General features: G+C 44.5%; 2 protein-coding genes across 3 annotated transcripts in view; one reads left to right on the forward strand and one right to left on the reverse strand.

Annotated features, from left to right (window-relative positions):
• tanc1b (tetratricopeptide repeat, ankyrin repeat and coiled-coil containing 1b) overlaps positions 1-11,859 on the forward strand; it is a 97,452-nt gene extending 85,593 nt beyond the window's left edge. For both annotated transcript variants that reach the window (XM_076746773.1, XM_076746774.1), the window contains 10 exons: positions 228-306; positions 4,763-4,896; positions 5,118-5,241; positions 5,364-5,539; positions 5,731-5,863; positions 6,622-6,651; positions 6,781-6,872; positions 7,312-7,458; positions 8,353-8,453; positions 8,555-11,859. In XM_076746773.1, the coding sequence (XP_076602888.1) occupies positions 228-306; positions 4,763-4,896; positions 5,118-5,241; positions 5,364-5,539; positions 5,731-5,863; positions 6,622-6,651; positions 6,781-6,872; positions 7,312-7,458; positions 8,353-8,453; positions 8,555-10,145 (2,607 nt within the window). In that variant the 3' untranslated portion in view covers positions 10,146-11,859. The remainder of the gene's footprint in view (positions 1-227; positions 307-4,762; positions 4,897-5,117; positions 5,242-5,363; positions 5,540-5,730; positions 5,864-6,621; positions 6,652-6,780; positions 6,873-7,311; positions 7,459-8,352; positions 8,454-8,554) is intronic.
• A 3-nt stretch (positions 11,860-11,862) lies between these two features.
• On the reverse strand, positions 11,863-26,977 carry LOC143330306 (WD repeat, SAM and U-box domain-containing protein 1). Its single transcript, XM_076746776.1, has 11 exons — positions 26,353-26,977; positions 24,909-25,096; positions 24,367-24,453; positions 22,866-22,959; positions 22,271-22,304; positions 22,069-22,109; positions 21,577-21,683; positions 20,994-21,023; positions 17,938-18,114; positions 13,475-13,609; positions 11,863-13,345 (listed from the first exon to the last, which is right to left on the reverse strand). Exons 1-11 carry the CDS (start codon positions 26,748-26,750, stop codon positions 13,194-13,196), a joined length of 1,443 nt encoding a protein of 480 aa, XP_076602891.1. The 5' UTR covers positions 26,751-26,977; the 3' UTR covers positions 11,863-13,193.
• Between the last annotated feature and the right edge of the window lie 327 nt (positions 26,978-27,304).

The following is a 27,304-nucleotide window of genomic DNA, read 5'->3' on the forward strand; positions in this document are numbered from 1 at the left end:
ATAACAGAACTGGGCCAAGCTAAGCTGTCAGCCCACATGTAGAAGGACACCCTGTTAAAGTCTAGGTATTAATCAGATCGGACTCGTCTCACGTAGCCTCACGCCGGTGGTTCTCCAGTCTGCTGTGATTCTGCTACTCAATTAGCATGTTTTACACCTCTTGAAGGTTTCTTTGATATGTTATGCTGGAACAGTATGCCATTAATCTAAGTTTCTTTTTTTGGCAGGTTGTGAGGGGCTTGCTGGCGTTGAATAATGAACACGCTGTGCAAATTGATAGCCACGACACTCTGTGGGGAGAGACAGGTATGTTTTCATCCATCTTTTTGCATTACGTGGCTCCCTGGTATGATCACTTGCTGTTTCGGCATTCTGGACCGCGCCGCCGTAATTGCACGCTGCAGTTGAAGGTCTCGTATCTCTCGTCTGCGGAGTAATGCTCTTTGTTTGATACGGAGGATGCTCATCCCGAATGGGTGTGCAGTTTTTATGGCTCTTCCATCTTTTCCTGTGCTGTACTTTCTGGTAAAAGCATTACTTATTGTGGGTCATGTGGGTTTCTACTTAGAGTTTGGTCAACACAGCATTTCCTTTGAACAATGATTTTCCACCATGCCGCTGGATTTCAGCTGCAGTGTCCCTCTGGCGGTCTGCGTTAAGATGCTGCCAACACTGTGGACATTTTGAAGTTACTCCGCCGTCTGTTGTGCACATTGCTGGTCACATTCAGGTATACCAGAGCCATGTTGGAGAATAGCATTGATCATTATCACTTAACCATAGATTTTCTATCACTGTTGATTTTAGTTGAACCTCTTTTTGTGCAACAGACATTGCTGAGGTGATGTTCTGAGTCACGTCTTGTGTGTAGCTGTATATTAGAGTCAGTGTACACAAAGATGTGGTCATACGAATATTTATTTGCACATCTGCTTTGTTTCCTGGCTTTCAGCTTTAAGGACTAAAAATAATTCTGATCCACTCTGGAAGTCTCAGACGCAGGCAGTGTTGGGGCTGCTGGTTTTGAAATTCCGGACACGTCTGAAATTTCGTCTCTCATCTTCAACGTGAGCTTTTTGCTCCGAGAGTTTAGTGATCCAGAGCTATAAACGCTCAGATCGCACCTCCGCTAATTTGACAACAGTTTTTGATGCCTTTGATACTAGAATAGATGAAAAATGAGAAGTTTAATAATAGTTTCTTTGTGTCTGTCTCAGTTTTAAGCCAGAAGGATTTAGCATGACAAATTTGGTGCTAGTGGAATATAGGTCAGCCCATTAGTGGAGAGGCTGTCCACAGTGCGGTTAACTGGTGCCTGTGCTCTGCTAAATGACTGCAGGACTTCAGACCTTATAACAGTCCTGGGACAAAGCCGTCCCTCTGAAGAATTCCTCCACGGAAATGCTGCTCCGTTTCCACTGATACGACTGGAGTCTGCGTTCTGGTACAATCGAAACACCTGCGTCGTTGCTGTCGAAGCCATATGTTTGTCCAAAGCTTTGGGTCACATTACTAAACCTGATATGTGTCCTCGCTTCCATAAACATTAGAGCCACCTGCAGCTGCTGCAGTATTTACCGCTCAGCTCCATTTGCAAAGTGGATGTTAAATCACAGCCAGCACCCTCTTGAACATGCTCTCTAAAGTCGTGAAATATTAGGTCACACGTAGCAGCAGAAAGACGCTGCGCCGTGACACCACCGACCTGATGCGAAGCGACTTCCAAACCGCATACTCAAATGTTTTTGCACCCACCTGGCACTCATTTCAGACGAGATCCAGGCTCTTCTGCATTCAGAGGAAATAAACAAAATATGACCGCAGTGTTGATGTTTGTCCGCTGGGTCACGCAGACATAAAATGAATGTTTAGTGGTGTGTTACAGGTAGAGCTGCAGCGTTACAGTCAGTAAAAATGACTCCACTCATGTTGGCTGGATGCAGACAGAAATGATGAGCGCTGAGCGATATATTGAATCTCAATTTCACCTCAAATCCCTTTTTTTTTTTTCGACATGCAGATTTAATAATTCAACCTGGTAGCAGCCGGCGCTCTGATGAGCAGAATACCAAATGCTACAAAGCTCCTGAAATATCCCCGTTTAAAACTGGCAATTCATCGCTGTCTCTGAAACAATCCTCAGATAACAACCTGTCTCTGTGACCATTTATTTCACATTTAAAATTCAGTGGAATATTACATCTCTATGCAAATATACCCACTGCCTCCTGTGTTTAAATAGAGGCAGATTGGATTGTGCATCTGTGCAAGCTCCATCTTTCAAAATCCCCTCTAAGGATGCAAAACTCTTCTCCGTTATGCAAAGAAAGGTAATTTAACTGGACACAATCACTCTGACTGTTGTGAACACAGAGCAGAAGGATTGGCTCAAGGCGAACACCAGCTCTTGTGCTGCAGCAGTGTAATCTTTTGTGAATCTTATATCATTTTATGATATATTTTGTTGCTTGCAGTGGGTACTTCTGTGTATATTATTCTTGTCTGTTGTTGTCATGGCAATAATCCGTTTAAATGATGAATGGTTTTTGCGCTGAGCGTTTACGCCTCTGTATGTTCATGACTTCTCTTGAGCGCTCCACAACACGGGACTTGAGGCTCTGGGAGTGCCACAGTGGCTGCCCACTGCTCTTAATGGTTACAATGGCTGAAATACAGGCAACAAATTCTCAGTATGCTCAGTAAAAAATTCACTTCAGGTCTTTTCTTCCTCCGTACAAGGCTCTGCTATTATTATCTTTCATTTGTACAAAGAGTACAAGTGCTCATGCTGTATAATAAGAGCACAGCATGAGCTAACCCAGGCAGCTATTTGTGGGTTTGCTGAGGTGCCTGGGGAGAAGATGCTCTTTTTTCTCACATCAAGTGACAAACACCTGCATTTTTACAGTGAGCGCGAAACCAATACCGGCTATCTATCAGCATTTTGTAGACAGGATTCTTCATCCAAAGTAATGCGCTCGTAAACAGGAAGTCGAATACCATACACTCATAAATAAGTTGTAACTTTCACTTTATGAACCGCAGGAGATTTGGTCATTTCACTAATTTCTCTCTTCCAACGTGGAGCAGCTAAATGTAAGACAGGTTTTCAGACAGTATGCCTGTGTGCTCACTTTAAGTGCATTTCTTATGGAATTGAGCATCTGCCACATCCCCAGGCGAAGCAAACTTGCCATTTTACAAAAACAATCTGTGTTGTCTTTTCTAAATTGCCTGCAGCCTTTTGTAATTGACATTTTGCCAATTATTGAGTCATACTTAATTGAGCTGCTGCATGAATTTTACATTGACAGAAACATACGAGTGGCTTAAGCAACGATAGCGTAAAGACAAGCTGAAAATCTCCTACTTGTTGTTTAGAGCCTTTGTCGGTGTGCATCAAAAGATTCAAGGGTGTTTATCTGCAAAACTTTGGTGAAAATGCCAGGTCACAACCTTCTCCAGCCTGGTGGTGAAGTGGTGCTGGATAAGGACAATATTGTGTGTTTACCTTGTAAATCTGTGTTTATCAGACAGTGATTTAGAGTCTCCTCCTCAAGACACTGTCAAGGCAGCTTCGTAGGTGGGCTGGAGCAGAGCTGGGACAAAGCTGATGAATAGCGGACGAATCACGACATAAAAGAAGACAAGACTGTTGATAAGACTGAAGCAGCGAGTCAGACTGAAATAATAAATGATATGAAAGAGCAGCGACGCTCTTATTTTAAGGAAAGTGTTGAACACTAGTGACTTAACACGAGGAACCTCTAAGACTAAAATTAGTTCTGTAAAAAGAGACTTTCGAACAAACTTTCCGGCTGTTGCTGGTGTGTTTAATGTGACCCAGGACCATCCCAGGTGCTGCTAATGTGTCTCCCTGGAGCACAAACAGAGCCTAAGTTTAGCTGCTCGGAGTCATTGTTCTCCACTGCGCTGTGTGTGAGGAGATCCATATTCTGAGCAGATGGAGGGCGGGGTTGTTTGGCTCTGATGACTGCTCACCCAGATGGATGATGTCAGTCAGATATGGAGGCTCAGCGGCACCTTAAGTCTCTCCGAGGTGAATTTCAGAGCGGGGCTGCTCCGATTCTTTCACTGGATCTTTCTCTGTTTTGACAACCAGCGCTCATTTAAGACCAGTCCATCTGCTGCCGTGCATCAGCCGCCGCTGATTAACTGTAAGCACTGAACATTTGAAGAATCTGTCTTTTTCTTCACAGCGCCAATTAATATTGGTTGTTTTCCTCTTTGTTAAAAATGAATTAGACACCGTTAATTTCAGTTAATTGTCGACTGAAAAAGATACAGCATAAACAGAAATGGGCGTTAAACAGAATTGTTTGACTTTGTTGTCTAATGTGTGTCTGCTGATGCATAAAATGACTGAATTCTCATCTCTATGTACAAGGCCTGAGGAACTTGAGGCGGGAATTTAATGAGTTTAATAAGCATGACATAATTGTCTGTTTTTAAACTCAATTAGCACCAAACATTAGCCTGCATTTCTCTGCTCGTCTTTGCTCTGCGGATAATGGGAGGGATTCTGGGATTGGCAGCACTGTTTAAAGGATATCAGGGCCTTTTCTTTCCCACATGCTCGTGGGTTACTAAAGACCCGGCGTGTTGCTCGTGAACAGCATACGTCTGTGTGCTGTACCATATCTGAACTTGTTCCTCTGCACAAATCTCAAGAAAGACGTCACGCCTGCATGTCTCCTAACCTCTGTGTGTGTTTGTATGTCCTCCTCTCTGCTCTCTTTAGCCTTGACAGCAGCAGCGGGCAGGGGGAAGATGGAGGTATGCAACTTCCTGTTGGAGCAGGGGGCGGTGGTGCAGCAGGTCAACCGGCGGGGGGTTTCCCCTCTATTCTGCGCCGTCAGGCAGGGACACTGGCAGGTGAGACATGCTGAAAGGCTCTTTTGTCCCTCTGTATCCATAGCGACCAAACTGCGTCAAACCACAATGACGCCTCAACATTTTCCTCTTCTTAATGTGGCATTTTGCTGTGGTACAGTATAGGTTTTATGTCCTGCCCTGAGAGCTAACTCTAATTGCTCTCAAGCTAAAGTCTCTGTGCACCTGGATGTGTTTGACATCTTTTTCGGTTTCTTTCCTAGATTGCAGAGCTGCTGTTGCAGCATGGTGCTGACATTAACATCAGCGACAAGCAGGGCAGGACCCTACTCATGGTGGCTGCATGCGAGGGTCACCTGAGCACCGTAGAGTTTCTGCTTTCTAAAGGTGAGCTACGGCAGCGTCCACCATTAATCTCATTCACAGAAGTGAATACTCATCAGCCGGATGTCTTAAACTAGCAGCGTGTGTGTATTCGTGTGCGTTAATATGAAGTATTTGTCTCAAAGGTGCGTCTTTGACTTCGATGGACAAGGAGGGACTGACACCCCTGAGCTGGGCATGTTTGAAAGGACATAAGAACGTAGTGCAGTTTTTGGTGGAGAAAGGTGCGGTCATCGACCACACGGACAAGAACGGACGAACTCCGCTGGACCTCGCCGCCTTCTATGGCGATGCAGAGATTGTAAGTGAAGTCAGTTTGTTGAAAACATCCCATGCACGCACCACCGGTGTTTTCAGACACATTCACAAAAACACCCTTCATTTAGCCCTAATTTAGAACATCCCCGTGTCATTACTGAACACAAACCGCTCCATGTTAGCTCTTGACTGTCAACACATTGTGAGTTTATAACCGGCGGTGTCGTCGCGCAGGTCCAGTATTTGGTGGAGAGAGGAGCAGTGATAGAGCATGTGGACTCCAGTGGGATGAGGCCTCTGGACAGGGCCATAGGCTGCCGGAACACGTCGGTGGTGGTGACTCTGCTGAAGAAAGGGGCCAAGCTGGGTAAGCACACTGCTTTTTAAAGACAAAAGCCCTGTGATTATGTTGAACTTGTGTATTCTTTACCCACCGTACGCGTGTGTAGCTTTGTGTGCGGATACTCAGCGCTGTCAGTTAGTCATCCGTTAGTCCCTAGAAACTGTCCGTGCTCCGTTGAGTTCTTTCACGTCTCAGTAAACACCGAGGAGCTCTCAGTATTTTGTTGTGTCTCTGTGTCGAGCTTGTTCCTGTCTTGCTCAGAATCTCGTGGTACCAAGAATAAGCTCAGACTAATTTGGTGGAATGTTGTGGAAAAACCCTGTTTTCATTCCTGCTTTTCACTCACTGTTCAGCCTGTGTGTGTGTGTGTGTGTGTGTGTGTGTGTGTGTGTGTGTGCGCACGCATGCTCACTTTTACTGGTATGTCAGTGCATGTGTGTCTCTTCCTCTTGTCCCTCATGTGCTGCTTGGCTAATTTAAGAATGTGACTTATCACCTACATGACATTCATATAACTATCTGGGTCTGCAGCTTATCTGCAGTGCACTCTGCCTTATCAGGAAAAAAGTAGCCTTTTTCTTTCAGCACAGTTAACAGTCTGCATGCACTTACTGCTGAAAATACAGGGCCATTTCAAGTTTAGTGACACATAATTGTATATTGTCACATTACACTTGTAGCACCTTTTCCTTTCACTACAAATGACTCCTCTTGCTGCTGCATGACCTCTTTTCTCTTCACTCTCTCCCTCCTAACTCTTTAACGGCCTTCCATAAACTAAGGCTACAGAACGTCTCCTTACGATCGATCAGGTACAATCTTTAGGTAACTTTACCTTGTCCCAATTTCCAGAGAATACAGTGACCTGAATCTGTTGGCACCAGAGGCAGCAACATAACACGCCTGTCTGGACTTCTTTCTTTCCCCTTCTACACCTACAGGAAACGCCGCTTGGGCCATGGCTACCTCCAAGCCTGACATCCTGATCATTCTTCTTCAGAAGCTGATGGAGGAGGGAAACCTACTTTACAAGGTAATGTGTCTGGGGGTTTTTTTTGTATATAGAAGAGGAGAAAGGACTGAATAATATAATTTAGTTCAGCATAAAAATGACATGATTCACATCTTTTTCCAGCAGAGTTAAATGCAGAAATTGAATAGATGTGTATGTTCTGCACCGCTTACCAAAGGAGCCGTGATTGATGCCTGACATTTAACAGATTGAGTTTTGTGACAGAAAGGACAAATCAGGTGTGTGTTTGTGTGTGTGTGTGTGTGTGTGTGTGTGTGTGTGTTATTTGAGCTTGCCCGTGTGTTACACGTGTGATTGATGAGAAGGGAGGGCTCGAGCCAACGAACAGCTACTGTGGGAGTATCTGGTGAATGCCTTGCTCTGCCTCTCCCCCCCCCACATTTTCCTCCTGGTTTTGTCCTCTTCCTCATTGCATGTTTGCCCTCCATGTGTCCTCCAGAAAGGAAAGATGAAAGAGGCAGCCCAGAGGTACCAGTACGCCCTGAGGAAGTTTCCTCGAGAAGGCTTTGGCGATGACCTGAAGGCATTTAAAGACCTCAGGGTCTCTCTGTACCTCAATCTCTCCCGCTGTCGCAGGAAAACCAACGTAAGCCTCTCAAGAGACACTCTTTTTTTCTTCCGTTCCTCAGCCAGTGTTGTATTTTTAGCGTGATCCTTTAAGAACTTTAAATAAGGCGTTTCATTCACCACAGTCTTATTTTTTCCTGAAAAGTATGCCCAATTGTTTTGAAACGTTATCAGCTAAGTGATAAATCTGTGACTAGGACTCCAGCATGTGAAATGATTTGAGCATGTGTGGGCAGTGGAGGCTTGTTAGCGTTCAGATGGTAACAGGGAGGAGGTGGGGAGAAACTAGCTACAAGCGCAGTGGGCAGTGGACTCAATCTCCACAAATCTTCTTGTGAAACAATCTCAGTTCCTGCAAGTGCCAGCCTGTCTGCTCGCTTTAGCGGTGCCGAGCAGTTGTGCCTCTTACTGCTCGAGATTTCACCCAATGTTTTAACAGAATGACGGATTTAATGACTGTTTGAGATAGTCTGGAATAAAAATGACAATGAAGCAAACATGAAGAGAGTTTTTAAGCTGTTCTGTTGTTGGATTTCCGGGTAATTGTTTCTGCAGGAAAGCTCTTGGTAAGTTGTTTACATAAGTCTCAGCCGAACGTGTAGCACGAAGACTTTTGTAGCGAGCCAACTGTTGATGTGATTACGTGCCACAAGCTAGAGGGAGATATGAAAGGAATGGGCATGACAAGGTTCTCTGTTGTGCGTCTCGGCAGTAACACCTGGCAGGTATTTAATTACTTGTGTTGGAGAGATGTAGCATGGGCTCAGCCATTTCTTAGTTTGAAAATACTGCTTTGTCCTCAAAGCCATAGACGTAAGCAGCAACAAGGATGGAACATGCATACTCGATTTTAAAATATTAACGTCTGTGATCGAAACTGCTTTACTGGAATGCAATCCTGCTCCTTTTGTAGGATTTCGGGATGGCTGAGGAGTTTGCAACAAAAGCACTGGAGCTGAAACCCAAATCCTATGAGGCCTACTATGCCCGCGCAAGAGCGAAAAGAAGCAGCAGGTACAGCTCCAGACCAGCTTCTGTGTTTGTTACTGGTGGTGGATCATGTGGTCTGGATCTGGTAACGCAATGTCTATCTTCATTCTTTCTGCTATCCACAGGCAGTTTACCGCGGCCCTGGCTGACCTGCATGAAGCGGCCAAGCTGTGCCCCAATAACCGCGAAATCCGTCGTTTGCTGGCCCGAGTAGAGGATGAGTGTAAACAGATGCAGCGTGCCCAGACTAAAGGAGGCCTCGCTGGGGCTGCAGCTGCCTCCAGCCAGGCGTCAGGAGGCCACGAGTCTGACCAGGAGCAAGACGAAGGACAGGTAGACCCTTCAGAGCACAGTCTTGCCAGAAGCATGGAAGGACAAAGAGACATCCTTGAAGAAGAGGAAGAGGAAGAGGAGGAGGAAGAGGCCTCGCTGCACAACAGGACCACTGACGCCTGCTGGTCACAGAACAGTTATTCCTACAACAGAGTCTTACCCTCAGAGCCTGTCAGCAACAGTTTGGGACATCAGAGTATGACCCCCAGCTCGCCCCCAGGCCCCAGCAGGCTACCCCCCCACCGGTACCCTCGAGAGCACCGGGAGGCGCTGGCCCAACAAGGCCTGGTTCTGCAGCCCACCAAGCAGGCCCAGATAGTCAAGACCAACCAGCATATGAGCTCCATGCAGGCTGGGGGAGGGCCTGTGGGGGGCCGCACAGCAGGGGCCAAATCTCAGTACGCTCCCTCCAGTCCATTACCCAGCCGACACATGTCCAGTATGCTGAAGCCGGGCCCAGGCATCGACATCAGCCCTCTGCCGCCCCCGGCTGACGAGCCCGTATATGGGAACCGCATGTCGCTGGCGGCTGCCTCCATCTCTATGGGTCACAGTTGTGAAAATGAGAGCCTCCATTCCTCCCAGGCGTCCTACTCATCCTGCAGCAGCTCCAAGGGTCTGGGGCAAGACAGGCTGTCTGCCCACTCTGCATCCTCCCTGGATGGGTTGGCCTGCTCTGGTCCTGGATCCCAGGGGAACCACACAGACCCAGGAAAGGAAGGGTTGTGTGGTGCAGTGGGATCGCAGGGAGGAGGCAGCAGCAGCAGCATGCATGTGTCCAGTTCCACCAGCAGCCTGGCATCCAGCAGCAGCCTATCAGACAGCGGCAAGCTGGGTCCTGATGTCCGCACCAAGGTCTCTGACAAAACAAAGCACAGCCAACAGGCCAGCTCTGCAACGGAGTACAAGCCCAGACCCTTCATGGGCATAACTGACAAGACCGCGCGCTTTCAGCAGCAGCTCCAGCAGCAACAAATCCAACAACAGCAGCACAGCTTACAAAGTCACCAGAGCGGCCGCAGCTGGATGAACCACTCGTCTGACGGCCTGGTGTGTCACGGCGTGTCTCCGATGGGCCTGCTGCCGGTCGACTGTGAGCTGCCGTACGCCAAAACGGTGAGCACTTACCAGGAGCAGCACAAACCTCCACCACCTCAGGGTGCTATGGCAATGAGTAGCTTACAAAACGGCATGCACGCCAAGGAATTCACTGACAAGTTCTGCCAAGCCGCCAACTGTTACAAAGAGTCCAAGCCAGCACTGGCTATGCCGCACACTTTCATGGACAGTAAGTCCAAGCAGCCTGGCCTAACCCGAGATAATCCTGCCATTCACGTAACTTCAATGAAACCAAAGCGATCATTTATAGAGTCGAATGTGTAGAGATGTTTGTTTTATCTCTCATACAGTCCACAACGCACACACACTAGCAAAAATCTAAAGCGAGAAAGAGCTGTTTTAATGTTTTTAAACCAACCCCCAAAAGAATACAAGTCTCACATTGAAGCCTTGTCAGAAGTACAGTGTGCAAGCAGTTTGTTTTCCTGCGTGAATACAGACTGCAGGCGATGGACTGAATGCTCCAGATTTTTCTCCTCCCAACCTGTCGCTTGTGGCTGTCAGCTTCTGTTACATGACAACATGTCCGCCGTCGTTCAGCCAAGCTGGAGACATTGCACTGAAGGAAGTATTTGGACATGTACTGTACAGTCCTCATCAACGCAACGGTGACAGTAAGCACTTTATCAGGGGTGTCCCCGACTCAGAATTTTGTCAGTCGAGTCGGATTTGCCTGCTCGTTACAGGGATTCGACTACTCGTTCCCCCATTCATCAGAAAATCCAGTGATGAGTCAAATGAGTCATGGGAACATAGTTTTGAGCATTTAAAAAGGAATAAAAAACAGCTGCATTGATGAAAGATTTGAATTGTGGCTGGTTGAACTGCCGACATGTAATGTTGGGCTTTGTTGGAGTAATGAGACAGGCAGTGCACATATTTCTCATTAAATCAACAGCAAATGAAACAGTTCAAAATAAATTCACAGCATTGCCTGCAAACAGGATAAGCCGTCTTCTTTTTCTTTAAACGTAAAAACTAATTATGTGTTCTGTTGCCATCCCTGAATCAGAATCTGTGGTTTGTTTTTCACACTGGGTTTGTAAAGTTTACAGCCTGCCATGCTGTTGTTCCTGCAGCTTGAAAACAAAAGTGCATTGATTCGACTGACAAAATGCAAGTCGACTTGGGGTTTTCTCGACTGATCACTCGAATCATCGACTCCTACGGGGCGGCCCTTCACTTTATACACAATTAGGCCACTCAAGTGCTTAAGCAACATATTCAGTTACAGCATAATCTTATTACAGAAGAGTTTTGAGTGAGTGAAATGGGGTTTGAACTGGGTTCATTACGTCCATGGTGCTGAGAAAGGAGAAATAAGCAAGAGAAAGTCCTCTGTGAAGGTGTTAGAAAGTCTAAAGGATGGGCATTCCTGTGTTATACGAAGGATGTTATTGATCCTCATGTTGTGTATATTATATAAATATGTACTTTTCCTTCTTTTCAGTGAAGGTCTATGTTAAATGTATTGACAAAGTTCAAACTTGTGTATTTTGAGTTTTATGCACAATGTTGTTCAAATGGTGTTAAAGGTTCTAAAAAAGCATTTGTTAAATGTGTTTGTACATTATATATAAATCACCATTAACATTGAATTGAAATCCTTTCTGTATCTGCTTGTTGTTGCTGTCTAGTTTAATTTATTTACAGCGCCAATGGCTTGGTTAATTGTAAAAGCAATATATTTTATATAGTTATTTTTGCACAGCTACTAAGACATTTTATGATTCTCAATAATGTTGAGTTTAAGTGCATGCTACAATTGCAGTTTATATTACAGAGTAAAAAAAAAATCTATAAAAACAGAAATGGTTTTGGGGCACAGTGCCATCAGCTCTATTTTAATATGTACGTTAAATGCAATTGTTGCCATGTTTTCAGTATTGTGAGCTTTATTAGCTGTGATCACATACTGTAAAAGAACATTACTGCCATAGCCACCATGGGAGAGAAAAATAAAGACCCACTGAGGAAAAACTGGTCTGCTGGACTTTTATTCTAAAACTTACAAGGACATTTAATAATTACCATTAACCTAACCAGGAGTTTAAACATACAGACATTTGGTCAGGGTAATGCAAAGGTTCAATAAAGCACTTAAATCAGAAGAGTTTGGCTGAACAGTGCCCACTGTGGCCACAAATGGCAATTACAGGACAACGGCACATTCAATTTCAGTTCATCTCTGGTGACGTACAGCGCATTTACTTTTCCTTTTTAGCAATGGTAGAGAATAGTCATTGTCAACAATATCTGACGTTTGGTAGAATTAGCTAACATTAGCCACCGCTTGCTACTGGGCATATTAGATTTGCTGCAGAAGCAAATTTCAGAAGCACATTTCATTTATTCCCACTTCACAAAGTTACGTTATCTCCCTTTAACCCAATAAATAAAGCTCGCCTTTGTGACTTCTGGCAGCCACTGTGGCCCAAAGTGAACATTATGGGATAATAGTAGACCCTAACAGTAGCACAAGTAGTACTTAGCCATCATAAGCTACCCTAAGTGTGAGGAATAGTGGTGCATGTCATTACTTATGAATTCTGATCATTGATTGTGAACTTTTCTTTCCACAATCAAAAGTGATGTATTGTGGCTTTAAAGGAGCAATACGTAAGAATATGTTACGTCAAAGTCGTCTATTTACTGTGTTGCAGAGATATTTACTGAAGTTAGCATGCTAGCCAGCTAGCCCAAGCCTGTCCCATCTTGTAATAGCATTTTGTAAGAGCATCCAGTCTGTCCTCAGTCCAGCAACACTTGTGTTTGACTCTTGGCACCATTGCTGCTCCCTGCCGGTCTGGAGCTCCAGTGCTAGAGGTGTAAACACCAACAATACACCGGTGCTTTGAGCTCCCAGTCCGTTCAGAGTCAGCTAATAGGACCGCTAGCTGCATGGCTAACTAGCTAACGACAGCAACAGTTAGCAGCAGTTAGCAGTTACTCTGGTGATCTGCTGCCTTCATTTGTTTGAAGAAGAAATTTGACAGGTGGCCATTTCTTCCATATTGCACCTTTAAAGTGATAGTATCTTCAGAAACACAGTATAATGACATGATTGGCTTCTATTCAGGCACTTTGCTGAACAGGACTCAATATTTACTGGGCAAAATTCCTTTAACTTATCTGAGACATCAGACTCTGATTATTTTGTCAAATTTGTGACTCTTCAGTGTTGCCTTGAGCAAAACTATTAACAGTAATTACTTCTTCAATGATAATAAGCTGACGTTATCAGATGAGTGATTCCTGCTTAATGATGGAGTACCTGGATTCTGACAAAAACAAGCCAAAATGAGCTGCTGTCTACTGGCTCGACTTCCATCGTGTTATTGCCGTCTTCAGAGATCTGTTTGGGGTGAGGAGGGTGGTCTGCAGGGGCAGGTTCGTCATGGGACTGGTTTTGTTCTTGCCCCTGATCCAGCTCTCGATGGATTCTCGCTCATAGGAATATCCATCTGTGGAGCAGACATGTTGACACCTCATACACTCAGATAATGATGTACTGAATGTTGAAAAAAAAAAAACAAAAACAGATCTGTACAGAATGAGTCGTGTTTTTTTTTTTTTTGCATTTGTGGCCTGACCTGCAGCTATGACTGGATCCTTCATCAGCTCTCTGGTGATTGGACACAGAAACTCATCTGGGGCCTCTGAACCGCTCTCCTCTGCCTTCAGGGCCTCGATTTTCCTCATGAGGCGACCGCGGAGGCCCACGGACTCTGAGAAACCAACACACTGCTCAGTATTCTGCTCAGCTCGACTGGTAAATCACATGACGTGCCATTTCTTGTAACTCTTAAAATGTACTGAAGCAAAGACTGTTTGTGTCCAACACTTAACCATTACAGTATCATCAAGGACTTAGTGGAATAATATTGGCATATTTAAATTTGAGGTGGTTAATGTGAAATGCTGGAGCTTTTCTGTGAAACACTGAGCCAACAGACACTCGACAGACTGCCTGACTGTCCTCTCTGGTCTCTCAGATAAAACAAAGGCAGGAGTAAATCTGGGCCTCCGCTCAATCAATCTGTGCTCAGACACAAAGAACCAGAGCGCGTGACGATGGCCTCACAACTCAGCCGAGGTGTCTCTACCTTGAGGATTTTGTGTGGGTTGTAGTTCAAAGTCAACATCTCTCATTATTGTACTCAAGAAGAAAAACTCCACAGAAAAGGCCCCAAAGAGGGAAAATCAGCCTTCACACACAGCTGCACCTCTGCCCACTGACAGCACCCTTTGAGTGTGTCATCAGCTGCAAATTTCCCCACCAGCTACAATGGAGGAAGGACCTTTACAGCCACATGATTAGTGATGTGTCCGTGTATAGTGGCAGCGGAGGTGCAGGTCAGTCAGAGATACAGTGAGTGAGAGCAGCTGCAGTGAACCGCATCCTCCAGTCCTGAAGAGATTTTGACTCAAATATGTCGTTCAAGAAAATCCCTCCCTGTCACACGGCTCCATGCATTCGACTGTAGTTCAAACTGCAAGATGAGTAGAAAGAGGAGTTTTTCAACATGCTGCATCTTCTTTAAAGGTAAGGAATTAGTTAAGTTAGACAGCCTCATTTTAATGGCTGAAATAATTGATGTGTTATATCGTCTGTAATGTTATTTCCCCCAAAATGGTGTTCTGTATAAAAAACATGTATGTCCAGAATGTTAACTTTACAAGCTCAAAAAAAAAACAAACACCTTTTTTCAGTTCTGTGATGCATTTTTCAGATAATCCAACAGATTTTTAAATGGTTTTAAATGAAAAAAGTAGTGCAAATTTAGAGATGCATCATTTTCAGTGGAAATCAACTCTGCACACTAAAATAAATCTCTATTTTATCTCTATATTGACCTAAAAGTAGTCAAAATGTAATATTGAGTCCAAAAAAAGAAAAACCTGGAATCAGCCTATAAAATATCCATCGATGCAGAATGTTAACTCCCCACGTTGCTAAAACCCTCAAATTCCCAGAAAAAAAGCCGCAGACCTCCGTGTCCTCACGCTCCTGGATGAGGGAATCTGAGAGTGTCTGTCAGTGATTCACATGTGCTGAGGATGCTTAATAAACCATCTGCTTCTAGGTTCGAGTTAATGACTTTGGAAATGATGTCAAGACCGAAAGGGATGATTTTTGGAACACGTGATAAAACTGTGGCTTAAAGCTGCGTCTGATGACTGTGTGAATTTAACAGATGGGAGAGACGTCTGGATAGATTCTGTGCAGTTTTGTTTGAGAATAACTGAGTCTGTACTTTGGATAGAATTAAACTCTCTAGCATTATTTAAACATGCATGTATTTACTCAAACGCTTCCTCCTGTTTGTTGCGACGTATAGGAGCACCGTGCAATAAAGACCAGCTATTTCTCCAACTGCAATAAATGACGCGGTGTGAATGCTTCCTAATTTTGCACTCATTCAAAGAACAGGAAGTAGAGACGCACGGAGAAGAGCAAGTGCACATCACAAACACTGTGGCTGTGGTGAACACAGCGCCCTGAAAATGCTGCATTCAGTAAACCATACAGATGCAGCAGCGGAGGCCTGCTGTCGCAATCACAAATAGTTTGGATCCTACAAAACAAGTGATAGTGCTTAATCAAAATGCTTTCTCTCTGTGAAACACACTGAACCCATTAAGGCCGCTAATTCGTTCAGTAAACTGAACCTGGAGAGAAGAACTGCACTTAACAGCTGTGCAGGGTTTAAGATTTCCATAAGTCCCTGCAAGCCATTAGTACTATAGTGTCCACTTTACATTTAGATTGATAATTTGATGAGACGCTACAATAAAGCTGCAGAATGAGGCTGTCTCCACAGAGATACACTGAATTATATCCGAGAGAAACTTTTTTTCCTCCTCTTACTCAAAGATTCATGAATATTTCATCAAGTGAAGTGTGCTGGAATCTAATTTGCTGTGTGTGTGTGGGTGTGTGTGTGTGTGTGTCTGTCTGTCTATGCGCGCACACACATTTGCACTAACAGCATGCATGGAAAATTATAGTTGTTGGTTGCACAGCACAAAAAGGACAGGAAATGTGGCAATCTGCTGTTTCCTCTGTCCTCATTCTGTGGTAATGATGAGAGCTGTCCTCCATACTAAACGCACGGAGACGAGATGCTCGGTCCATAGGACATGCTTTGCATAACGGAACAGCACGAGAAGTTGGCTTTCCTGTTTGTGCCTTCTGCTGTCCAATTAAAGCAAACACAACAAACTCCAAAAGGGTGTTTTTACCACGATTAAGCGCAGGGCTGTGATGCCGCTAGTTACATGATTACAGTCGGCACGAAGTAACCATAATCGGAGTAGAGACAGCTTTTCTGGGCATCACGGCATTCAACGGTCTGCTACATTCCCTTCAAAACTGTAAAAATTAGAATTCAAGATGGCGCTGTGCTTAGCTGAAACTAAATACTAAGTAGAAAGCACTCCACCAAGGACACGAAATACAAGGTTAAGAATCCCCTAAATGTGGTATTTCAACAGAAAATAATTAGCTTTTAATCTGCAGCCAGGGCGTGTGCAGTATGCATGTTTCTGACCAGGTGCAAGTGTGGTTTTCTAGAGAGAACTGTGTGTGGAGAAAAAAATGAGGTGAGAGATCAAATTTAATAATAAAACATTCTTCATTAGCTTTTCAGCCAGTTTCACGAATTATGCATGACGTTTGCAGTCCACACATGGATCCATAACATGTCAATCAAGGGTGTATTTATAAATTACTTATTGTTAATTGGATTATCTCACTGTTCTTGTGTCCTTCTTGTTTTATTCTTTACTGTGAAACACTTTCTGTTTCCTTATCAGAGGAATAAATTGAATCCTTATGGCTGCTATTAATGATGGGTGAATCTATGATAAGACAGATGCTATAAATAATCACAAGCATAATAGTTTACTCACGTAAGTCAGAGAAACTTTTCCTTTGCCATTCTATTCACTGGCAGGTCAAAAGAGTGGAAGGAGAATATTTTACTATTAATATGTACACATGATTAAAGGCGTGTTGACATCCATCTATGGCTAACTGTGGGAGTGGAAGCCAGGTGCGTACATGTGCATCAAGCTTCACAATAAGGTTTATAAAGCAGGACTGCATGTACAAACGGGTTTTATAAATCTGGGCCTTCACATATTTTAATATTTCTTGGAAAACAGAAGTTTAGTTGTACAGTTTGGGGCATCTGGCCTCAGGGGTTATGAACAAAAACAAGTCTGTGAGCAGTTTTCCTGTAAAATAACAGACAAACACAGACTTAAGGAATAATTCAACATTTTGAGAAATATATTTGTTGTTTTTGTCGAGTGTTAGATGAAAAGTTTGATACCACTCACATCTGTACAGTAAGTATGATGCTGAAGCAGTCGGTTAGTTAGCTTAGCATAGCATAAAGACTGGAAACAGAGGGAAACAGTTAGCCTAGCGCTGTTTGAGGGTAGCAAAATCCTCCCTACAAGCCTCCCTGAAGCTCACTCATTCACACGTTATATCTCATTGCATCTTTATGCTAAGCTAGTCATCACAGACAGATATAAGAGTGACATCAATCCAACGCTGCAAGAAAGCAAATGAGCATATTTCCACAAATGACTGCAGTGTTGATGTCCACAGTGTGTCCGTCCACTGCAGGGACAAATGTTTTGTTTCCTGGCTGGAGTTTGAACAGTGACTTTCCGCACTTAGGCCTTGCATGACCCTGAATGGACTAATCTTATTTTCAAAGATTATCATTGTTTGTGACGTAAAGGTCATGCAGTGGGCTACTGTCCTCACAGCGTGATTTGTGATTGTATAAGCAGATCGACCTGCTGCAGCCTTGCGTCCCTAAATCACATCACTGTTTGGGGGGAGGTGAGGGAGGGGTGATAAATCAGAGCATCGATAAAAAGCGGCTTTTATCATGCGATCCGATTCAAGCTTGTCATGTTTTAGGATCAAACAGTAAATCCCCATAAAAACACTGAATCCCAGTGTGTATGTGTGTGTGTGTGTGTGTGTACTGCACGCCCATGTGCGTGACTGTGTTTTATATTCCACACTCACCAATTCCCAGCTCTGTGACCGTTTCCTTGTTCATCTGGCTGAGCTCTGGTCCATCGATGTTGTTGGCTTTAAAGATGCTGACGAGCTCCTGCAGTCCTTCCTCACACAGCCAGTTCTGCACATCCTCCTCCGACCAATCAGCAACCAGCAGCCTGGAGTGACCCGGCAACTTGCTTCCTGCAAAACATACAACAGGAAGGGAGGAAGTGCTCTGCTATTATACCCACATCTCCTGCAACTAAACTTATCTGATCCAAACAAACTATTTCCCTCACACTCCACACAAACACTTCCTCTGTGCTGATGCGCAGACTGACAGTTACTTTCCTGTGCGCACGCACACACGCACACACGCACACACACACACACACACACACACACACACACACACACAGCCCTGATGTACCAAGAAAAGAAAATTAAAGCCAGTTAAGTCGGACTGTGCCAGCGTGCAGCTCATCAACCTTCACGTGACACTATGGGCGTGAGCAGGCGTCATTTATCATATGAGGCCAAAATAAACTGGCCTGTTGTGTGGCGGCCCTGTTAATGACACCTCACAGCAGCCTCATGCTTCTCATCGCCCATCATTAGCCACGTGAAGGATGACCCTGAAGAGTGGGAGGTGAAGCTCATTACCACCTATTCCTGCCTCTGCTAGCCTAAACAACAGAGCACAATCACTGCATATTTTACTCGGCAAAAGACCGTGGCCTTGGACACGCCTGAGCCTTCAGCTCGTCTGGAGATGCTCTTGGATAGTAAATATTAAAGCTTGAGCCACCCAGTAGTTGTTGAGATATTTCAGTCCGGAACAAAGTGGTGGGCTGATCGACTGACTGACACCGCTAGCAGCTAACGTGGCTAAAAATGTGTCCTTATTGCCCTCTGTTGCAGCTGCACTGGAAATATCCATAATTGTCAACACGGGGCCATCATGAGGTTATCAGTAAAAAAAACAAGAGAGAAACAAAACCAAACCTAAAATTGCTATGTTGTTTAAAAGTGATTTTCCTTTTTTGGCAAGAGTAAAACTATGGAAACAGAAATCCTGCCCCAAGCACAGTTGCACTGAGTGGAAACATCCACTTATTGGGTCTGCACGACAGCGAGTGGAGTAACACCACCTCCTCTCCGCAGCCTTGGCTGATAAAGTGTGGAGTCTCCCAGTCTAGGAGGCTGAGTCATGGAAGCACGGTGCCAAAAGCATGAAAACCTCACGGAGCTTCACTGCAGACTGGGTCAGCTCAGACTGTGGTGTTTAATTACTTGGACAGATGCACGTAAGAAGCTCTCTTCATCACCTTCATTATTTACCGTACAGATAGGTCTGGCAATAGTCCAGCTGTCTTATTGTCAGCAAATGCCACGAAAAGACCAAACCAGCAAAGAACTGATTCTACTAAGAAGTATTATCCATGCAGCTAAAGCCTGATAGCTTATCCATCTGTGCCATAGACCTCAATTATTGTCCAAAAGCCATAAAAACAAATTATATTTATGAGGGATGATGCTCCTTCATGACCTAGAACACGGTCACCATCAGACCCACATGTAACCTCCTCCTGCCGGAATACTCACTGCTATGCCTGATGTGAATTAATCAGCAACTGGAAATAGTCCCCAACAAATGCACTATTTACCTCCATTTAAATATCACCACAGGTTTATAAAGCAGCAGATGGTTTGGGGCTCTGTTTCTATACACCACATATCTGGAAGAAACTTCCAGAAAACTCAATGTCAGCTCCAACTCTCTGCTCGTTTAAAATCCAGGCTTAAAACTGCCCTTCATTTGTGACCCTGCTCACAAACACTGGTGTTTTCAATCACTGACTGATTGGAGCTGGGTGGAGCTAAACTGAGAATCACTTGATGTCCCCAAACTGTGCACTAATGAGAATGATAACAGGGTAAGCTGAGCCACCCGAACAGGTGCAACAAAACTAAACTACCAGGCGAGCGAGGGAGGCGTCAGTCAAGACTAGTTTGTGGAGAGGAGGTCTAATTAAGTGACAGTGAAAACACCTGAGCGGACTGTGTGCATGTAGGGGACTCATATGTTGCACTGTAATTCTCTATTCTACTTTATTCCATTTTTAGCCTCTTTTTTTTTTTTAAATGTTATTCAAGTGTCTTTTCATATTGCTTTGTCATTTTTATGTCTTTAAACTGCCTTGTTGAAAGGTGTCTGCAGCTAGCTGCTCAGGTGCTAACACCAGCATGCTAACATGGCCACAGTGACAATGCTAACATGCTAATGTTCAGCAGATATGTTTATCATGCTCACAATAGTTAAGCATGTTAACACTTGCTGATTAGGACTGCATGGTGAGTGCAGCTATGGCTGATGGGAATGTCATTAGCTTTGCAGGAATTTGGTCATGAAGCAAAGTATTTTTCCTTTAAATCCTGAGGGGCGCAAGAATGTCTGCACCAAATTTCATGGCATTAAATCTGATGGTTGCTGAATAATTTCAGTCTGGACCAATGTTACCATCCATGGCTCTGCTAGCGTGGCTAAAAAGTACAGCGCCCATTCCATTTAAGAAATTACTGAGCCTCGTTTGAACATTAAACTTAAGATTTGTGGCATTTGTAACAATTCAGCAGCGAACAGGCTTAGAGACTGAGAGACACCTTGTTGGTTTTGGTCTTTTCATGGGATTTGCTGTCATTAACAAAAACACTGAATAATGGCACTCTTATCCTTTAAAGCCAGACAGTTGCTTTTTCTTTCTTTTTTTTCTTTTGATCCCATTAGCTTCACCAAAGCACCTTTTTTGGGTTCACACAACATGCTGTTCAGTTTACACACAGGACAAACACAAAATCAGAAGAAAAGCTTTTCATCACATGCAGAAAAGGAAACAGCAACAATAGCTCAAAAGAAAAAGACATTTTCAGTGGATCAAGACATTAAATTATCTGAACACCTGGACTAGACGGTAATATCTGAACCAATCGCATTCAAGTAAAAGAGCAGTGGTTTCTTAGCTCAAAGAGTAACTGTGAATAAGCGAGGATTTCTGAGGGCGAGTGATGCGTTTATTTACCTTGGCATGATGTCTGGTTTGATTCAGCTGCTGTAGAAAAACATAAAAGGGAATAACTTTAATATGTGAAAAGAAAGAAAAGAAACGAGATTAAAGAAAAGGGGACACATAGAATGAAAGAGGCAGAGGCACAAAAAAGGCAGATCTTCACTGAGATGGTATTTGCTTTGTCAACATCAACCTGACTAATGGCGGATGGGGAGCTGCCCTGATGAAGCTCCAAGGCCTCCAGATGTCTGACGATTGCACCTTTTCATTTAGTATTCCAAATGTTTTCTTTCATGTTGGCTTTTTAAGAGGATTCACCTCCATAACAACAGCTCTCTGAGGCTCAGTGGTAGTTTGCCCTGCTGCACCAATAAACATCAATCACAATTCCTCCTCTAGACACCGCAGCCAGACAGCAATACACATGTAATGGGAGCTTCTCCTGCTGGATATCTCCCAAAACACTCTTTTGGGAGGCACTGACGCTCCAAATGGCTTCTGGGCTTTGAACCACTGCTAACGGTGGGTGTTAAAAACAGGAGCGATTGTTCATTTGTAAGCGCCAACCTAAACAATTTCTGTGTTAAGTGTGTACCGGTTCTGCTAAGTCCATCTCCTATTCTCCACACGTTCACGGTTCTGTCCATGGAGCCGGTTGCAATCCACGGCATGGTGGGAGACAGAGCAACGGCTGTCACGTACCTGCAGGGAGGAGGAAGAGGAGCAAAATGGGAAAGGTGTGTATGACAGACTCAAACTGGCACAGGAAGAGATCAGCTTTTAAAGTCAAGTTCCCCCTACCCTTGAAAAAAAGGGGGGAAAAATCCAGTCTTAGATCGTACAGTATCTTAAATCCTTTCATGCACTTCAAAGCGCTCTGCTGGTGCCTACCTGCGGTGCCACTTCAATGACTGTCTGGAAAGCAGCGCTGGAGTATATACTATTGCATCACTGCACCCAAGCGCTTCTGGGAAAAACTAATCAAGCGAAAAATCACACATTTTGATCCGAAACACTGGGACTCCTATTCTGCTGTTTGCCTGATAGCTGCAGAGATTGCATAGCGGCGGGAGGTCAGGTCATTTACCTGTCGTGCTGTTTCAAAGTGTAGAGCAGAGTTCCCAGGTTCTGTAAACAAGGTGCAAACAAACATGGACAAAGCAGGAATGTTTGGCATGTCCGTGTTTACAGCGGTGGTGTTTCATTGCTAAGAAATCTGCCCTGCCACACTTAACTGTAGCAGCACATTTAAACAGAATGCATGCTGTGAGTGGTTCAGCTCTACTTACCGCATCATATATCGCAACACTTTTATCCACTGAGCTGTTGAATAATTAGAGTAAACAAAGTCAGGATCATTTGCAGAATCCATGTGCATGCATTTGCATTATAGAGTAACAATGAAAGAAGAAACTGGATGCTTGTTAAACAAAAACCGGATGATCAGAAGTGCTACAAACAAGAGCAGATTAACCTTCAGCATGTTTGAGTTAATGCCAGAGAGGGACCCAAACAGAAGTTTAAACACAACAAAATACACTCCTCCTGTGGCCGACTGAGGGAACAGCAGTATCAGTGCTCAGCAGTGGCATCTGCTGTTTACAGCTCAGAAAAAAAAGCAGCGTTTTAAACACGGAGGAGAGATTAATTCAAACTTAATTTGTCCCAAATGAGCAACTGATTTCACAGCAAACAATAAAACAAATGACTTTACAAAACAAAAAGCCTGACAGGCACAAAAGTCAACATCCAGTCACCAAACGCAGGGGGGTTGTTTATTAGAGCTGCTCACACGTGTGACGAGGAGAACAAGTGATTTATGTGTATGTGTGTGTGTGTGTGTGTGTGTGTGTGTGTGTGTGTGTGTGTGTGTGTGTGTCTTACCCCGAGACCACCAGCTCTCCGTCAGAGGAGAAGGCACAAGACAGAACTGGAGCCGACTGGCTGCTGAGAGTGTGAAGCAGCTTCATGACACAGGCTGCAACACACACACACACACACACACACACACACACACACACACACAAGAGACAGGTTAGAGTTCAAAATAAAACTGTCTGCATTTGTTCCACACACTTCCAGTGCATCAGTCAGGACGTGTTCAGCTCCACACTCCACACTTGCCGTCGATAACTCTCCTCCCTCATGCTGGCTTGCAGCTGTGACACCTGCAGTCAGCTGCTCGGAAACAAAAGTTTGTCTTTTTGGTGATGAACCTCACACGGTCACAGCCTAAAACGTAAAGACATGGAGCAATAACTCATTGCGCCGCATCTAATTGGTCTGAAGCAGCATTTAAATGATGAGCCTGTAAACACATGTGTATTCAACTCACCCTCCCTCCTCTCCATTAGAGTAAAAGTACTGTTCTCAGGCTCTGTGGGAGGCTAATTCATTATTTGCATGCATATTCATGACATGATGTCACCAGTACAGGTCTGAGGAAGGAAAAATCTGGGTGCTGCCGCTGGGTGGAAAACAAAGGCTACAAAACAATCAACATGAATGATTTGAGCTGCCAAACAGACCTGGAGTTAAACTATTTCATCTGGATATAGAGCCATAAAAATATCGAGCTGCTTCACAAAGTAAGCAGGGGCTTGAAAATGTTCTACACTGACAGTGATCCCAGCTCCAAAATTGGCCCCCTGGCTTCCCGGAATCATCTACACTTGACTCTCTTTCTCATAAAGCGGCGAAAGAGAGGTTTGAGCATGTAATCTTCTTGTAGGGACAAGTTAAATGCACATTTCAGAACGGCGAGCTGCTTGCAGAGAAGCGCCGTGTGTGAAAAACCGCATGTCAAAGAAATGAAACGAGGACAGCCATTGTTCTGTGTCCTTCTATGAGCTGCTCAGAGATGAAGAATCCCCACGGGCCGCAGCGGGTCACCACGTGGGACACATCGCATCCTCCCCAGAAACAACGTTACCATGGCAACAACTCTTAGGAACTAACAACATGGCGTGTTCACACACTAATGAAAATACAGTCTGCAGGCTGTGCAACCAGCCTGCGAGCACACATGAGCTGCTCTTGTTCTGCTGTCGGTAGTACGAGATATAAATGTCACAGTGGATATATGCACCTGATTTCCTCCCAGCTCTTCTCCACACACTGTCCTCTGCCGCTGCTGTATTTCAGCAGAATGTCTTCAAGTGATCCATTATTAATGAGTCAGGCTGCAGCTGATTTATTCCACACACTAATAAAATTCTTCTATTCTGCAGAGAGATTTCAAGGTCAAAGCAGCCAGCAGGGCTTCTCTCTCTCTCTCTCTCTCTCTCTCTCTCTCTCTCTCTCTCTCTCTCTCTCTCTCTCTCTCTCTCAGTTGCGATGGAGTGGGAGCTTTCAGCTGAGGCAGCGGGCAGAGGGGTAGTCCTACCTGCTCCTCCACGCTGGGAAACGATCCATATTTTCAGATGGCTGTCCTGGCCGCAGGAGGCCAGTCGAAGCTCCACGCAGCAGCCGTCTGCAGAACAAAAACAGACACATTCCCTGTTCCTGAGTGTTCGTGCTCGACTGAGTTCAATAACAAAAGAAGACAAACATAATGTGAAGGGCTGTTTGTGAAGTGTGACAGCACATGTAAAGTATCTTTGACACTGTATGTGGCATAAATACAGTGTTTGGATTTAACCTGAATCACTTAACAAAGAGATGCTTTTTATTCCCCAAACGGAATAAAAATGCAACAGGTTGTTTTAAACTAAGTGCTAACTATGCAGGATGAATTTATTTCATGTAAGATGAACAAGGGAAGAAGAACCAAAACCAGTGGTGGAATGTAACAAAGCACATTTACTCAAGTACTGTATTTAAGTACAAATTTGAAGTACTTCAAATATTTAACACGTTTCCACTACACTTCATAACACTCGTTACTCATTAATTTCAGATTGCAATTTCATACCCTAAAGAACTGACCGACTTTAAACTGGGGTGCGAAGCTGCAGCAGGTGACTCCCAGGTCGTGGGCGTCCCTCTCAGCATGCAGGAGGGTGACGTCCGTATCCCAGAGTTTGAGGTCTCCGCGGGTGCACCCGGTCACAAACATCTGGCCACATGGAGAGAAGCAGCAGGCCACGACACTGGCCTCGCTTACTGCACTGCATCTGTAACAAGACAATGATTTAATTAGATTTACAACTTTGGCAAAAGTTTACCAGCAGACAAGGAGCAGGACTTGATCTGGAATAATTCATTATGATATAAACCACCTGTGAGAGTCTGAATTAGAGCCACAGCAGGGCTGAGGGAGCCTGTAAAACTGCAACAGATCACAAGAAATCAAATATTTCTTGTGAAAAAGGAAGGACAAATTACTAAAAAATGATCCTCACAAAATATCTCATGAACATATTTCATGCAAATTAGTGAGTCAGCTGCTCCTGTCAGTAAGTGCTTGCTGTTCGTTAGTCCCACGTCCCCCCAAACAGCCTCTCACTGTGAACACATGGCTTCCAAAATGGGACAGCGCTGATGAAATAATCACATATTTTCAACCAGGTGCACCAATCTGAGTCAGGGTAGAACCTGATGTGGGATGAACATTTCTTGAAAAAGGCTGCAAAATGTTCCTAAAAGCTGAGAAAATATAAGTATTTTGTGATTAGAAATCTTTATTGGTCAAGTCTGACAAAATTAATTAGCAGCTATTTTGACAATCGATTGTCTTTTTTCAAGCAAAAGTTCCAAACATTCAATGGTTCCAATGTGACATGATTAAGTTTGTGTTTTGACTGCTGGTTGGATAAAACAAAACATTTGTGGCCTTTTTCAATATTTTCAGACATTCTCTGCACTAAAAGATGAATCAGGGAAGTAAGGCTCATTGGTAACAGGTGATAGTATCATGATTGGGTATGAAAGGGGCATCCTGGAAAGGCTCAGTCCTTCACAAGCAAGGATGGAGAGAGGTGCACCAATTTGTGAACACATGATTGGATAACGGATGTTAGTACATGGGCTCGGGAACACTTTGAGAAACTGCCAGTAAAGAGTTTGTTTGCAAATGATTGCATTCTGTTTTTATTTGTGTTTTACACAGCGTCACAGGAATCAGGGTTGTATCGCTCAGTATCACAAATTCTAAATTTGCCTGAACGGCTTCACAATCTGTGCAACATGCACCATTTAGAGTTCATTCAGATTACAAAAAACTCCCCCAAGAAACCCTTTGAGAGTGGAAAGAAATGCAAGAAACTTCAGGGAGAGAAACAGAGGAGGGATGTCTTTCCCAGGAACGACAGCACAGTGAAGTCACAGTATCAGTCACATGTCACTTTAAAGGCAATAAACTGCTCCTCTCACACACTGCTGGATATGCAGCTTTAACTGTAGATGTGATTGACGGTGGGTCAAAGTGTACCTGCGTAATGTCTTGGAGGGGAAGTCCCAGAGGGCCACGGTGCCATCACAGGCCCCTGCCAGCAGGAGGCAGGAGTCCGGCGCCAGTGCGCACACTCGGAGCGGACTGCGGCCCGGGTGCCTCAGCGTTGCGGCCACCTCACCTGTCTCCGAGTTCCAGGCGATGGCGGATCCGTCCGTGGAGCAGCTGAACAGGTAGCGGCCGCAGGAGCTGAAGCAGCAGCAGTGAACCCCGTAGTCATGACCCGAGAGAGGAGAGAAAGGAAGCTCCGAGAAGTCGGCCGTGCTGTACACACGAAGGGTCTTATCCCCGGAGGAGGTGGCCAGGAGGGAGGGGGAGAAGGCGCAGCAGCTGACCTCGTCTGCGTGCTGTCGGAGAGTGACAATAACTGACACCATCTTGTGACAGAGATGTTCTGTTGCTGAGGGAGCGCTTCACTCACAAGGTGGCGCAAAATGCTCAAATATCCGCCTGTGAGAGGAGAGAGGAGACCGGGGAGCAGTGACGCACAGCTGCCAGTGGTTTGGTTAAAATCGATAAAAAGCACAAACCCGTCAGCACACACTCTCGCTCCTCTGTCCTGCACAGTTTGAAGCACTTCCTCCTCCAGCTCAGCTGTAAAGTCTGCTCTATCTCGCTCAGCTGTTATCAGTCATGTGACGCCGCTTTATCGGCAGTTACTCAAGCTTCATAGTTCAGCTTTCCCATTTTCCATTCGCTCTCGTGACATGTAGCCAAACAAACTGATGCACTAAAGTAGATTTACTCAAAGTGACCTCATTAATTTACTGTAATTGCCTCTAAAATTATATGACAATCTAAAAAATATTCCACAAGTAGGAATCCAAAGCATTAAAGTCCCATAAACCACTGTAATAATTATATTGTAATCATTCACAAATGAATGAAAGCAACATTTTGCTGTCGCTGCTGGAGGTGGAGCTAATTTTAA

Source organism: Chaetodon auriga, chromosome 13 (assembly GCF_051107435.1).
Source record: "Chaetodon auriga isolate fChaAug3 chromosome 13, fChaAug3.hap1, whole genome shotgun sequence".
NCBI classification, from domain to species: domain Eukaryota; kingdom Metazoa; phylum Chordata; class Actinopteri; order Chaetodontiformes; family Chaetodontidae; genus Chaetodon; species Chaetodon auriga.